Raw genomic sequence first — 15,568 nt, 5'->3', positions numbered from 1 at the left:
CTGACATATGGTTGTCAAGCCTCTGCTTAAAGACCTCCAAAGAAGGAGACTCCACCACACTCCTTGGCAGCAAATTCCACTGTCAAACAGCTCTTACTGTCAGGACGTTCTTCCTAATGTTTAGGTGGAATCTTCTTTCCTGCAGTTTGGATCCATTGCTCCGTGTCCGCTTCTCTGGAGCAGCAGAAAACAACCTTTCTCCCTCCTCTACGTGACATCCTTTTATATATTTGAACATGGCTATCATATCACCCCTTAACCTCCTCTTCTCCAGGCTAAACATGCCCAGCTCCCTTAGCCGTTCCTCATAAGGCATTGTTTCCAGGCCTTTGACCATTTTGGTTGCCCTCCTCTGGACACATTCCAGTTTGTCAGTGTCCTTCTTGAACTGTGGTGCCCAGAACTGGACACAGTACTCCAGGTGAGGTCTGACCAGAGCAGAATACAGTGGCACTATTACTTCCCTTGATCTAGATGCTATACTCCTATTGATGCAGCCCAGAATTGCATTGGCTTTTTTAGCTGCCGCGTCACACTGTTGGCTCATGTCAAGTTTGTGGTCAACCAAGACTCCTAGATCCTTTTCACATGTACTGCTCTCAAGCCAGGTGTCACCCATCTTGTATTTGTGCCTCTCATTTTTTTTGCCCAAGTGCAATACTTTACATTTCTCCCTGTTAAAATTCATCTTGTTTGTTTTGGCCCAGTTCTTTAATCTGTCAAGGTCGTTTTGAAGTGTGATCCTGTCCTCTGGGGTGTTAGCCACCCCTCCCAGTTTGGTGTCATCTGCAAATTTGATCAGGATGCCCTTGAGTCCATCATCCAAGTCGTTGATAAAGATGTTGAATAAGACCGGGCCCAAGACAGAACCCTGTGGCACCCCACTAGTCACTCTTCTCCAGGATGAAGAGGAACCATTGATGAGCACCCTTTGGGTTCGGTCAGTCAGCCAGTTACAAATCCACTGAGTGGTAGCATAGTCAAGACCGCATTTTACCAGCTTCTTTACAAGAATATCATGGGGCACCTTGTCAAATGCCTTGCTGAGATCAAGGTAGGCTACATCCACTGTGTTCCCTTCATCTACCAAGCTTGTAATTCTGTCAAAAAACGAGATCAGGTTAGTCTGACATGACTTATTTTTCAGAAATCCATGCTGACTATTGGTGATCACAGCATTCCTTTCTAGGTGCTCACAGACTGTTTGCTTAATGATCTGCTCCAGAATCTTCCCTGGTATTGATGTCAGACTGACTGGGCGGTAATTATTTGGGTCCTCTCTTTTCCCCTTTTTGAAAATAGGGACAACATTTGCCCTCCTCCAGTCTGCCGGGACTTCACCTGTTCTCCAGGAATTCTCAAAGATGACTGCCAGTGGTTCTGAGATCACATCTGCCAGTTCTTTTAATACTCTTGGATGCAGTTCATCTGGCCCTGGAGACTTGAATACATCTAAACTAGCCAAGTATTCTTGTACTATATCCTTAGTTATTCTGGGCTGTGTTTCCTCTGCTGAATCATTTGCTCCAAATTCTTCAGGTCGGGCATTGTTTTCTTTATCTTGTAGGTTGTCTTCATTTGGTTCGTTTGGTCTTGGTTTCCAGCTTCTTTAGCTATTTTTCTACACCAGTGTTCAATGTTACAAATCAAGCACTGCTATGAGTTGTTCCTTTTCCTTTGTGTTTCTTTTTAATAAAAGAATAGGTGGGTGAGAACAATTCCACACCCCCCCCCCAAAAGTGTGGCCCAAAGAAAGAAAAAATGAGAACCAGTGCCCTAATGTTTAAAAAGGCAGCAAACTGCTGCCCATGATAGTTTAAAAAATAACAAACCTTGACACACACACACATTCGAAATCCAGCTGCTATTTTCATTTTTATGGTTTTTGTTGTGACTACTAAATACCCCGCCTTTTTCCCTGACGGGACTCGAGGAGGCTTACATACTGTACGAATTAACTCCCCACCTGTTTCTCTGCCTCTGTTTGGGAACCCGGAAGCGGAAGAGCGTGAGCGGTTGGTCACCTTGGCGGTGACGCCATCAAAATGTGCCAAGGCCCGTTCCATGACAACGGGGCTCCTTAGCTACCGGGCAGAGATGAGCGACTCTGAGCATGGCCTGGCCACGGGCGAGGAGGGCGGTGATGGCAGGAAACCCAAGGAGGAAGAGGATGAAACTGCTTCCGGAGATGGAGAAGTGGCTCAGGGTGGCCAGAAGGCCCGGGGTAGGCCGTGGCTCACCGAGTCTGACTGAGCCTGGCGCCGCCTCGAGTCCCGGAAGAAATCCGATGTGCGGTGGGTCTACCTGGGCGAGTCCCACGGGCCCTGGTTGAACCTGAGGCAGTGCAGCGGCTGGAGCGATGCCAAGCTGGCCGCTTACTTGCTGGGACTGGAACGGGAGCAGCCGACCGGGCGCCACGGGTGAGAATCGGCAGGGAGAACGGGGCACAGGGTTCCTTCACCCATTGCGCAGCTGGCAGCAGAGGCAGCCGCCGTTGCTCCTGCTGTGATGTAATGCCATTAAATGCTGGTGGAAGGTAGCTTGTCACTCTTTTATATATATATATATACTGTATTTTTTTCGTGTATAACACGCCCCGATGTATAAGACACCCCCAATTTTTAGGGACTCCAATTTAAGAAATCCTCACCATTCACTATCCATGTATAAGATGACCCACAGTTTTTCACATAATTTTAAAGTAAAAACACCTAGTCTTATACACAGAAAAGTACGGTAATAATTTTTATTTATTTTCAATTACCTGTACAGTCCAATAATATCCTCATTATAACAATACCAAATTATAATACAGTTACTAATGCCAATCTTTCAAATACCAAATTATATAATTTAGGTGCCCCCTCCCACGTGCTAGATTTGATGGCTTGATGGTTTTATTTATTTCTGCGTTCCAAAATCTTATTCATTTCAGTTACATTACAGTCAAAATAATAATCCCTTATACAACTGATGCAATATTAATAACTTCTATTCATGTGGACACATTAAATGATTTATAGAGGGAAGGTGGCCGGTCTCAGTCTGCTCCAAGGAGCTCGTCCTTTCTCTCTCACACACACAATCTTTCCGAAGGGAGGAATGTGGGTATTTATTTAGATATTTATTTCACCTCACATTCTACACAAGGGGAGGAATGTGAGCCTGCCTTTTCTTTCCTTGATGCGGGACTCGAGTCGGCATACAGGTTAAAATAAGAACAGGTAAAACATAGAAAAATAGCCACCTAACCTTTTTTTAAAAAAAACACACATTAATATATCCATGAGATCTATTAAATCATCAAATTGGGGTATATGGGGAGGGATAATACACAGTGAGGGGGGGGACACAAACGTCGTGCTCCTTCTGCGGTAGTTTGTCCACCTTTGGTCCCCACCTTCCACTCAGCTCTCACCTGTGACTGCCAGAAACTATCAGCATGTGACAGCAGCCACACCGTGGGAAATGGCTTCAACTGGCCAGCTAAACTGGGTGAGGGTAGCCAATGGGCCTCAAACCCTGTGTTATGCAGTCCCACTGCATGTGAAGACAGCTCCAGCAGATGGAGCGGACGAAACCAAGAGTGGGGGCCGTGCTCAAAAAGGTGGCTTCTGGATATGCTGTAGAGGGGCGTGAGGGAAAGATGGGCCTCGTCAACCCAGGAAGGTAGCCCATCTGGGGAGAAAGAAAACTCTGATCCCAAGGCTCCACTGCCTTGCGAGATGTCTTCGAGAGAAGGAAAGGCTAAGGTGTGAACCCAGAGTGGAGTCCCTAAGACAGTTGGCCGGCGCCTTGTATGTCTACTTCCGGTAACTTCTGCCGCCAACTGGTGCTAAGCATATTGCTCTGCTTTCCTTTGGACCACATCAGCAAGGCCAAGAGGGAGCCTAGGACCTCCATACATACTCCCCTGGTCACTTTGGTGTCACTAACGCCACAGTTTGACTCCCCGCACCCAGGTGCACTCCATTGTCTCTCAAGACAGATGGATACCAACAAGAACAATTAAAACCTTGCAGACAATCACAACAAAAACAGGAGTAAGCCCCTTCAGAGATGGTATTTCTGAGTAAATGTGCATATGATCATAGTCTTGCACCTTTGAAGGATCAGGCAAAGGAGATATATGGAAGGGTTACTCTTCTTGCTACTCAAAACTAGGTCTATTGATATCAAACTTCCTTTTAACCATAGCTAGTGACTTCATATATACTGGACAGGTGGTGAGGATAAGATGAAACTCAGGAATGGTCTTGGAGTGAAGGGTGAGCATTTGTCCATCACAGTGTTCTGTGAACTTCTGAAGTGATGAGAGGCAGCTTTTTCAATATCCGTTTGGTTCCACAGCCAAGTTATCACAATAGCGAGTTGGTCATGACTGGACCTAACGGTCAGGGGTCCCTTTACCTTTACTATGGTGAACACTATTAGAGAAAGATTTAACAGAATCAACACAGGCAATTGCCTAATGTAAAACTTTTTTTAAAAACCCTCAAGATTTTCAGAAATCTCAAACAGAAAGCTTGAGACAGCCACTGTATTTCTCTGCATTAAGAGACCAGAAATCACATTTCATAGTATTCATCTGAGCTTAGATGTTAAGAGGTCATCATTATGATTAAGAAATCAATGCATTTGTTGGTGTTCTTGATGGGATCCTCAGTTTCCCAGTGGTAGTGATTTCTGTGGCTGAGGAAACATGATTAAGATGATTGAATTTTGTCGTACTTTAGCTCTTGACTTCCTGAGAGGGACTGAAGAGTGAACTGACTCTTATGTGTTAGGGAGGGGTGCTACTGGTTTGTTTTTGGTTTATTGTGTATTTTGTGTTCTCATTTTGTATTTTTATGTTGTAAACTGCCTTGTGGCCTTTGGATGAAGGGCAATATAGATATAGATAGTTTATTTATTAATTAAATTGGTAAATTTAATTAATAAATAAACTATCTATATCTATATCTATATCTATATCTATATCTATATCTATATCTATATCTATATCTATATCATCTATCCATCTATCTATCTATCTATCTATCTAATCTTCAGAGTCTCATTTATCTTGCTTGGGACCATTTGAAAATCATCTTCTTTCGATTCGGCTTTCTTTTAAAAACAAATAATGGTATCCACTTCTCAGATTCTGAGTGCATGTGGTGTGATAGGCTATTATTTTTTCTTTCAGGAAGCTTTGGGAGCAGATGCCTTATGAGCCACAAAGGAAGAAAAGTATGTAAATTTGTTTGTAGTGGTGTGTTTTGCTTGCTCTGTTACATTGGCTGAACTGTTTTCTGAGCAAAGAACAGAAACGAATGACTGCAGGCATGTCTAGCCCACTGTTTGGAGCCCGTGCTACTTGCTGGTCAAGGGTGTCTGGTGACAGGTTGAAACTTGAGGATTACAAAACTTGGAAGTCCTGAGCAGGGAAAATGCAACTTGTTGAGCACAAGTGTGTGCCAGTGTCAGAAGCTAGTGAATTGCAATGAGTTCTTACTTTCAGTTACTTGTTACTGCAGTAAACTCTGCAAATGACAGATACAAAATTCCAAAAAGAAATCAAAGAAATGAATTCTGATAGTATTTCTTAACAGAGTAAATTTCACTGAACCAGCATAGAATCATGCTTTACATGCGCTTGCAGATTCCTCTATTGGCTGGCGCTCAATGAAGTTTTACTCGCCCATTGAAATTAATGAACATGAGTGAGTAGGTTCACTAATTTCAGTAGGTAGGTTTACATAGAATATTTCCCATTGATAGATGGCTTCCAGTTTTCAAAAATAAAATGAAAATTCAGAATTTCCCCGCTTTGAACCAAATTGCATTTTTTAGTTTTGTTAAGCGATGCTGTTTATATTTCCCATAGTGTTATGTTTTTGTTGGGATGTTAGTATTTCCCATAATCTGTGTTTTTGCTCACTGAACTCAAAACCCCAAACATGTATCCTTCTTGGCTATAAGGTCCTTTACATGATCCAATAAAAGAAGCCAAGGAGTTGGGTGGTATATTATGATCAATAATCCACTTTGCTCTATAACATTTGTCCACCTCTGTTTAATAGCATAAAGTTGACACTGAGATAGAAATACGGTAGCTACATTTTCAGTGTGTAATGCCCCCTTCTGTTTAACTGTTCCTGCTTGTAGGCATATAATTTATTTATAATATATATTTATATACAGTGGTACCTTGGTTCCTGAACAGTTTAGTTGATGAACAAATCGGTTCCTGGACGCCACAAAACCAAAAGTAAGTGTTCTGATTTGAGACCGTTTTTCGGAAGCTGAACATCTATTTCGGCTGTCGGCATTGTTTCTGGGGCCAATCAGAAGCCACCCCTTGGTTTTTGAACATTTTGGAAATCAAACGGACTTCCAGAACGGATTGTGTTTGAGAACCAAGGATTCATAGAAGAAATCAGAGCAGTTCACAACAATTGTATGTAAAGTGACAGAATAAAAACCACATAAAAATGTTAAAATCAGAAATCAGCCAACTATTGCGGAAAGATATATTTAACAGTAGGCCTACATTGGCCTGACAGATTAGAAAGGTTTTCTGCAGACATTTAAAAATTGAAACAGAATGTGCCTGCTTTGAGTCTTCTCTGATTATAGTAGATGATGGCTGTATAAAAATTTCAAAAATAATTTGAGGCGAATATGCTTGACAAATATCTCTTTATATTTTACATTACTGGTAATTAATATGTCTAATGTTAAAGAGGCAAATGCCAAGCAGAAATAGATAAAAAATGTGGCACATTAGCTGATGTTCGAATCCTAAAATTGTGTGGTTCTTCTTTATTTAAAAACAAAAATTAAAAAAATTGTTCTAATGCCATGAATTGGCCATAGCAAATTGTGTGGTTTGAGAAATACTGCATTAGACCTTTTATTTGCCCTAAAGATAGCTTGGCACATTGTTCTCATGCTTCAAAATTACCATGGAAACCAAAAGGAGTAGGTATTTCCTTTATTCATTTACGAAAGCTTGAAGTCTGTATTCTAGACCTTTGAGTTGTTTGCCAATAGTTAACTGTGGGGTGGTAGATGGCATCTAGTTCTCTGTATAATGATTTGCGCTTGACAGCAAAATGGGTTATTATTGAGAGAAGTGCTGATATACAGAGTTTGGCAGGATGATGAAGTACAGTGGTACCTCGGGTTAAGTACTTAATTCGTTCCAGAGGTCCGTTCTTAACCTGAAACTGTTCTTAACCTGAAGCACCGCTTTAGCTAATGGGGCCTCCTGCTGCCGCAGCGCCGCTGCAGCACGATTTCTGTTCTCATCCTGAAGCAAAGTTCTTAACCTGAAGCACTGTTTCTGGGTTAGCGGAGTCTGTAACCTGAAGCGTCTGTAACCTGAAGCGTATGTAACCCAAGGTACCACTGTATTTAGCTTTCTGTTAAAGGGAGGAATGTCTTGTTAATCAGGCCATGACATGTGGCTCCTTCTGTCAAACGCTGCAGCCTTCAGGGAATTTCTCTCATTCCCATTAAGTTTGTGTAGCCTTCAGACAGAGATGGCCACAGGAAGTATTTCACAGAGGATTCACGTTTGTAACCAGAGATGTGCAACTAGAGATGTGCACTCCAACATATTGTTGAGGTGCTTGTCTAGCTTTACAGTCATACAGTAACACCTCCACAAACGCCCGCCTTGACTAGCGTCCATTCTGGCGAACATCCGCGGCAAACCCGGAAGTACAGTGTTATGTATTGAGTTGAATAGGATCCAAACTGCAGCAGTCTGATTGGTCCTAGAACAATAGGATCCAAAAGGCAGCAGTCTGATTGGTCCTAGAACAATAGGATTCAGAATGCAGCAGTCTGATTGGTCCTAGAACAACGCAGCAGTATGATTGGTTGGCAGTAACTACCCAATCATGCTCCAGATAGAAGTGAATCCACAACCTGATTGGCTTACAGTAGAATTCCGGAATTAGCCAATCATGTGCAGCCCATTGTGTAAATAATGTATATAAAGCAGATACTTTGAGGGGACTTTCATTCATTCCTCCTCACCACTATGAGCTGAATAAAGAGCATGAAATCACTTTGCGACTCTGAGTATATTTCATACAGGAACGGGTTACTTCCGGGTTTGCTGCTCGCGCATGCGCAGAAGCCCTAAATCTCTTTGCCCTGTGTCCTTTTCGGCTAGCGGCCGGGGCTCCGGAACAGATCCCGGTTGCAAAACAAGGTACAACTGTACCTTGGTTTTTGAACAGCTTAGTTCCTGAATGTTTTGCGGAGGTATTACTGTATGACCTAACCTGGGGAGAAAACAGTAAAGACCTGATGAAGAGAGTACAGCAGAGGTTATATTTTCTGAGAATCCTCTGGAAAAATAATCCCTCAAAGGACCTGTTGATGGCATTTTACCATTGTACTGTTGAGAGTACATTAACTTATGGTCTGTGTGTGGTTTGGGAGCTCCACGGTCAGGGAAAAAACAATACTGTCCAGGTTGTAAAGACTGCGGAGAGAATAATTGGGTGCACTCTCCCTACCTTGGATCAAATCTATGCTTCCAGGTGTCATAAGAAAGCTGCAGAGATAGTGCAGGATAGTGCGCACCCCGGAAATGATCTCTCTCAGCTTCTGCCTTCTGGAAGAAGGTACAGGGTTATAAAGACTAGGACTAGCCACCTGAGAAGCTGTTTTTATCCAAATGCGATTTTGGTTTTAAACACAGTGTAAGGTAGTCTCTGTGGGAGTATATTGTATTTAATTATGGGGTATCAGAGTTTTTAGGGGCTGGGATAGCTGGGAAAGGAGGCTTGTTGGTTTTTGAATGTCTGATGTAGTTTTTTTCCAATTTTGTTGTTCTGTATGGGACAATGACAATAAAGATTATCGTATCGTATTGTTTTGGCTCCCGAATGTCGCAAACCCAGAAATGACTGTTCCTTCCAGTTTGCAACTATTTTTGGAAGCCGAACTTCTGACGGAGCTTCCGCAGCTTCCTGCAGCCAATCAGAAACCGTGATTTGTTTTTCGAAAGTTTTGGAAGTTGAATGGACTTCCAGAACGGATTCCATTTGACTTCCAAGGTATAACTGTACTTGTTCCTCCAAGACTGCTAATGTTGCAAGGGAGACCAAGGAGCATGTCTTGGCTTAGCCGCTACTGCTGCCTGTGATATGGAAATATCTCACAGAGGTGCCTATAGGCACCCACATTTTATTGTCATTAACAGTGCAGCCTGTGGTATGGTAATAAACTGGTATTTTGATGTGGTGTTCAGTTATATTATTTTAAAAGCTTCATGTTCAAGAGGTGATGTGCTGGTCCCGGGGGGGGGGGGCGTGTTACCGTGCGGCGTGGTCTGAGTCCGGTCCTGGGTCAAGGGTCTGGAGACTGTCCGTCAAGGGCAAAGCGGGGTCCAAGGCAAGGAGCCGGGCATGGTCAGGAACTCCAGAAGAGCAGGTCAGGGTGCCGGCAGGAACAGGTTTCCAACGATGTTGCTCCCGCAACCTGGGATTAGGCTGACTGGCCTTTATCTCCTCTGAGGCCAGGGGCGGTCCCGGCCCACAGGTGACTCGCCTCTCCTGGCCTTAAGGTGAGCACTCCTCCTGAGAGAACATAGTTCCTTCCACCTCTCTGCCCTGAGCCTCTGCAGCTCAGGAGAGGCTGGAGGGTTACTGGACCCAGAGGCAACCTCAGCTTCCCCTGATGGGGCTGAGAGTGGAGCACCTGCAGGCAATGGATCCTCGATCACCTCCGGAGCCAGAGCGGATTCAGCTGGTGTCTGCTCCTGAGGATCCATCACAGGTGAGGGCCCTTCAGATTCAAGCCCCTGCCCTGGCTCAGCCGACCCTGGAGGTGGGGACTCCTGTGCAGGCTGGGATTCCTCGGATTCAGCCTCTGAATCAGATTCCCAGGCCATCACAGGTGATGTCAGGTGCTGCTGGTGGTTGCTGGTGAGTAACCAGACAGGACTCCGACCTGGCTTTTACAGGTTTTATTGTGCAAACTATTTACAGTGCAGATCTACCAAGTTCATGACCGTCTCGGTCACTTGCAGAATTCGGGAGTGGCCCCTTCCGGCTTCTCCCCCAACATAAGAACTTTGGCACCCCAAACCTCCTCCTCCCCTCCTTGCGTTTCACGCCTCTGTGCAAGCTGGGTGATGGAAGTGGCGTGCGTCCCTCCTGGCCAGCCTGGTGAGGTGAGGCGCTGGGGCTCTCAGCAGCCTCCTTGAGCCCTTTCCTCACTTGGCTGGCCCCTTCCCTCTCTTCTCCACTGGAGGTGTGGCTTTTTCCACCGCTGGAAGTGGAACTGCTCCTCAGGAGTTTTGGAGGCTCTCTGTATCCCAGCGGGCCCCCTGCCTCCCTCCCCTGTTCTGATGGCAGTCCCCTGACAGGTGAACATGTAAGTCTCAGCATCTTTGAAGTTAAAAAAGCCAATGCAATTCTGGGCTGCATCAATAGGAGTATAGCATCTAGATCAAGGGAAGTAATAGTGCCACTGTATTCTGCTCTGGTCAGACCTCACCTGGAGTACTGTGTCCAGCCTGGAGAAGAGGAGGTTAAGGGGTGATATGATAGCCATGTTCAAATATATAAAAGGATGTCACATAGAGGAGGGAGAAAGGTTGTTTTCTGCTGCTCCAGAGAAGCGGACACGGAGCAATGGATCCAAACTACAAGAAAGAAGATTCCACCTAAACATTAGGAAGAACTTCCTGACAGTAAGAGCTGTTCGACAGTGGAATTTGCTGCCAAGGAGTGTGGTGGAGTCTCCTTCTTTCGAGGTCTTTAAGCAGAGGCTTGACAACCATATGTCAGGAGTGCTCTGATGGTGTTTCCTGCTTGGCAGGGGGTTGGACTCGATGGCCCTTGTGGTCTCTTCCAACTCTATGATTCTATGATTCTAATTTATTTGAATTAAAATGACTTTCTTAGGGCTCCTTATAGCCTTCCTTGCATATAAAATGAATGAGTATTTAACAAATATTACGTGGGTGACTGCTGGATTCTTTCTTCAGGGGTTGGTGTTGTAAGCTTTTTATTTCAATTGTTTGAAGGGACCTTCTGTTCTCTGCTTCTCAAACTGTTATGTACTGAGTTGAATAGGATCCAAAATGCAGCAGTCTGATTGGTCCTAGAACAATGCAGCAGTATGATTGGTCTGCAGGAGCCACCCAATCCAGCTCCAGATGGAAGTGAATCCACAACCTGATTGGCCTACAGGAGAATTCTGGAATTAGCCAATCACGTGCAGCCCATTGTGTAAATAATGTATAGAAAGCAGATACTTTGAGGGGACTTTCATTCCTCCTCACCACTATGAGCTGAATAAAGAGCATAAAATCCACACTCGACTCTGAGTATATTTCACAAACTTATGTTCTTCTTCTCCTCCCTAACCCGCTTCCCGTGTCACAAGCAAGAAGGCGGAATGTGAACTGCTTGAACAACATAGTAATCTGGTACGGAGACCACAAAAACCGCTGTCCCTGTGAGCCCCATCTCTCAGAGCTGGACCCCACCTTTGAGATGTACACAACAGCTGTGTGGCAGTGTGAAGCAGGGCCTGTTTCCAGGACCTGTGCTCACCTCTTAAGCCACTCAGTGACTCTGAGAATGAGTGTGACATTGGTGAGTGTTGGGAGATCTGACACCTCCTTCTGTGACCTAAAGGCTACTAGCTGTACCCATGAAAAGAAATAAATTTCTACTAATCACTGCCACATGCAGCCAACTGTTTTTAATTGTGGAATTCCAAAAGTGTTTTAAATGTGGCAGCACCCGGGGTTTTTTATTTCAGTGAATTTTCCATCAAGATTGTGAAAAGTGTTTTCTGACTGTATTGGCTGCTTTATTAGCTACACAGTGTTACCTCGGGTTAAGTACTTAATTTGTTCCGGAGGTCCGTTCTTAAACTGAAACTGTTCTTAACCTGAAGCAACACTTTAGCTAATGGGGCCTTCTTAGTAGTGGCGCCCGCCCTGTGGAACGCCCTCCCACCAGATGTCAAGAAAATAAACAATTATCTGACTTTTAGAAGACATCTGAAGGCAGCCCTGTTTAGGGAAGTTTTTAATGACTGATGCTTTAGTGTATTTTTAATCTTTTGTTGGAAGCTGCCCAGAGTGGCTGGGGAAACCAAGCCAGATGGGCAGGGTATAAATAAATTGTTGTTGTTGTTGTTGTTGTTGTTTTGTTGTGTGTCTTATCCCTGTGAGGTGATGGGGGCGAGTAGCAGCAGCTGTATAGTGGTCTCATAGCACCACAAGTGTGATTATGCAGCAGCACTGCATCTAGGGCTTGAAGGGCCAGAGTAAATCCTAACAAGGTGGAGAATGGGGCATTGTTGCAAGATGGGTTTGAGTTTCTGGTCCCTTGTAGAGGACATTCAATATATTTTAAAAAAAAATATATTACAGTTGTGCCTTGGTTTGCGAACACCTTGCAACTCGAATGTTTTGGCTCCTGAATGCAGCAAATCCAGAAGTGAGTGTTCTGGTTTGCGAATGTTCTTTGGAACCCAAACATCCGATGTGGCTTCCAGTTGAGTGCAGGAAGCTCCTGCAGCCAATTGGAAGCCGTGGTTTGGTTTTTGAACATTTTCAAAAGTCAAACGGAGTTCCGGCATGGATTCTGTTCGAGAACACAGGTACAGGGGCATAGGAGAGGGCGGGGGGTGGTCTGCCCTGGGTGCCATCATGGAGGGGGGTGACAAATTAGCAATTACTGCCCTACTAGGGCGGTTCATAACAAACTTTTTTTTTTTAAATGCCTGCTCCAAAGGTCTTATCTTACTACACTAGTGATTATACAGCTATATCTGAAATTTCATGCATATCAGTTAATATCTTGACCTTCCTCCATGAAAATAACTGTTTACTTGGCCGTTTTCTTATGGCGTGAAGGCTGAAATTTCAGTTCAGTGGAGCCAAAACACAATCCAGCCTGTAGATTTAAGTATCTGTCCACAGTCGCCTCCTTGTTATCAGAGGCCCAGAATCCACATTCCTTTGTAAGAAAATATGAAATAACGTAAAACCATTTTTGCAGGCGATAAAATAAAATAAAATAAATGTATGCGGGGGGTGACAAGAAATTTTCTGCACTAGGTACCACCTGACCTTCCTACGTCTCTGCCAAGGTACGACTGTATTGCTAAATGAAACCTGAGCAAACCACATAATCATTATTGCAGTATCTTTTGGTATTAATAATTTATTGAAAGAATTTCAATTATGAAGAAATAAAGTGATACAGAGAAAAGAAAAGAAGTGAGGGGGGATGAACAAAAATGTGTAGAAAGAAGCAATATACAAAGATAAAATGTAATATAGTCCTATACATTCTTATATAAATAGACATAATGTTATTATCCTAATACATATGTAGATATTAATAGCCTACTACATTTTAAAAAAATTCATTCCAAATGTTGTCATATTTACACAAACAAAGTCTGCATCTGTAAGTAGTATGTTCATAAGTTGTGAATTTTGTCGTATTGTCAATCCATTGACTGAAGGGGATCATATCCTTATTCTTCCAATTCATCAGTATCAGTCTCCTGGCCACTATTAGGGCACGTAGAATCTATTTTTGTTGTCCTGTTCTTAATTTCCATACAATAGGTGTATAGTTCAAACAAATATTCTACGCTGAAAGTTTTAGCTTTTTCTGCACAGTCATAGTTCTGCACAGTTCAGTATTTTCTTAGTAAATATAAAAAAACGTTACAGTCGTACCTTGGTTGTCAAACAGAATCCGTTCCGGAAGTCCTTTCGACTTCTGAAAACGTTCAACAACCAAGGCGTGGCTTCCGATTGACTGCAAGAGCTTCCTGTATGCAGTCGGACGCCGCAATGGATGTTTGGCTTCCAAAAAACGTTTGCAAACCAGAACACTCACTTCCGGGTTTGCGGCGTTTGGGAGCCAAAACGTTCGACTCGTAAGGCGTTCGGTTTCCAAGGTATGACTGTACAAGCGTATGTTTCAAGGAGGCATTGTCCTTACCACATCTCTAGCATAGAGATATACAAGCCTAATGGAGTCCAATAGATTATCATTATTACGGTATATTAACACAGGCAACACATCGTAATTATATTCGGAAAATGTGCCTTAAGTGCCTGATTGAGAGGAGGCTTGCAGTTCAATCACATGGCCTTCTACAAAGGGCAAAGGCAAAGGGACCCCTGACCATTAGGTCCAGTCATGACCGACTCTGGGGTTGCGGCGCTCATCTTGCTTTACTGGCCGAGGGAGCCGGCGTACAGCTTCCGGGTCATGTGGCCAGCATGACTAAGCCGCTTCCGGCAAACCAGAGCAGCGCACGGAAACACCGTTTACCTTCCTGCCGGAGTGATACCTATTTATCTACTTGCACTTTGACGTGTTTTCGAACTGCTAGGTTGGCAGGAGCAGGGACTGAGCAACGGGAGCTCACCCCGTCACAGGGATTCGAACCGCTGACCTTCTGATCAGCAAGTCCTAGGCTCTGTGGTTTAACCCACAGTGCCACCCGCGTCCCTCTACAAAGGGCAGCGCTAGCTAAAATCTGGGGCTGTATTTAAGCAATGAATTAACCTGAATGGCTGTTTCCTTTCAACCTTGTTAAGAACGTAATGTTAAAGGTGCCTTGGAGAGGCAGCACAGAACGGTCTCTGGGTATGATAACAGTCCCACCTCTTGATGGAAACTGCTGGCAAAAGCTCCCTCTTGTGGACACAGCTCCCTCTTCGGCTACACCTGAAGTCAGACACAGTAACTGGTTGACACCCAGTCTCTGATTTTCAAGGGTGCTATGTGCATGCAGTGTGAAAGGTTGGCAGCAAGCGGTGATGGCATATTGCCTTGCCTGTGGGCTCTCTGCTGCTGCCATGTTCTTGAATGCAGCGAGGTGATGACGGCTTCTCTCTACAGGTGTGAGATCTGTGGATACCAAGGCCGGCAGCGAGCTTCTCTCAACTGGCACATGAAGAAGCATAGCTCAGAAGCCCAGTACAACTTCACTTGCGAGCACTGCGGAAAGCGCTTCGAGAAATTGGACAGCGTCAAGTTCCACAAGCTAAAGAGCCACCCGGATCACAAAGCTGCCTGATCCTGGCTATGAACCTCTTTACTGAATGCCCCATTACAGGTTCCTTTTAAAAAATAATAATAATAAATATTTTTATTAGGAATTTCAACAATTAACAATTTATCAAAAATACATCATCCTCATTTCCCCCCATTTCCCCTCCCCTAAAAAGAAAAAAAACCACCCTCCCACCCACCCCCAGACTTCCCTCAGCTCCTTTCTCCAGTTTTTCAACACATATTATTCTCTGCATGTTATAGAGTTGTAAAGATCCTCAATTTATCTATCGATATATTACCAATAAAGAGTTTCTGAATGTTTATTCAAAACCTGCCAAGGAGTCCAGTTCATTCTGTTGTTTCTTTAAGTACTAAAAGGTTCCCATTCTTCTTTAAAGTCACAGTTATCCTTGTCACGTAGTTTATGTGTCAATTTTGCCAATTCCGCATAATCCATCAGTTTCTCTTGCCACAGTTCTTTAGTCGGGATTTCCCCATTCTTCCATCCTTGT

General features: G+C 44.0%; 1 protein-coding gene across 2 annotated transcripts; it reads left to right on the top strand.

Annotated features, from left to right (window-relative positions):
• The first annotated feature begins 2,218 nt into the window (after positions 1 to 2,218).
• On the top strand, positions 2,219 to 15,135 carry ZNF653 (zinc finger protein 653). 2 transcript variants are annotated; one of them, XR_008328207.1, is made up of 4 exons: positions 2,219 to 2,420; positions 5,189 to 5,232; positions 6,187 to 6,253; positions 14,901 to 15,135. XR_008328207.1 is itself a non-coding variant. In XM_053371125.1 (3 exons), the coding sequence occupies exons 1-3, from the start codon at positions 5,205 to 5,207 to the stop codon at positions 15,076 to 15,078; spliced, it is 273 nt and encodes a 90-aa protein (XP_053227100.1). In that variant the 5' UTR covers positions 5,041 to 5,204; the 3' UTR covers positions 15,079 to 15,135. The 2 variants fall into 2 exon arrangements, 1 of the variants encoding a protein (XP_053227100.1); XM_053371125.1 differs by lacking the exon at positions 2,219 to 2,420 and having other exon boundaries at positions 5,041 to 5,232.
• Positions 15,136 to 15,568: the final 433 nt, after the last annotated feature.

This window comes from Podarcis raffonei, chromosome 17 (genome assembly GCF_027172205.1).
Source record: "Podarcis raffonei isolate rPodRaf1 chromosome 17, rPodRaf1.pri, whole genome shotgun sequence".
In the NCBI taxonomy this organism is placed as follows: domain Eukaryota; kingdom Metazoa; phylum Chordata; class Lepidosauria; order Squamata; family Lacertidae; genus Podarcis; species Podarcis raffonei.
This window is presented reverse-complemented; position numbering and strand designations above follow the sequence as displayed.

What these genes read in the sequence shown, in the direction of transcription:
- ZNF653 (XM_053371125.1), top strand. Translation starts at nt 5,205, where the DNA reads ATGCCTTATGAGCCACAAAGGAAGAAAA. An exon ending in TGAGCCACAAAGGAAGAAAA is followed by an intron (nt 5,233 to 6,186) that starts GTATGTAAATTT and finishes ATTTATATACAG; the next exon opens with TGGTACCTTGGTTCCTGAAC. An exon ending in TGGACGCCACAAAACCAAAA is followed by an intron (nt 6,254 to 14,900) that starts GTAAGTGTTCTG and finishes TTCTCTCTACAG; the next exon opens with GTGTGAGATCTGTGGATACC.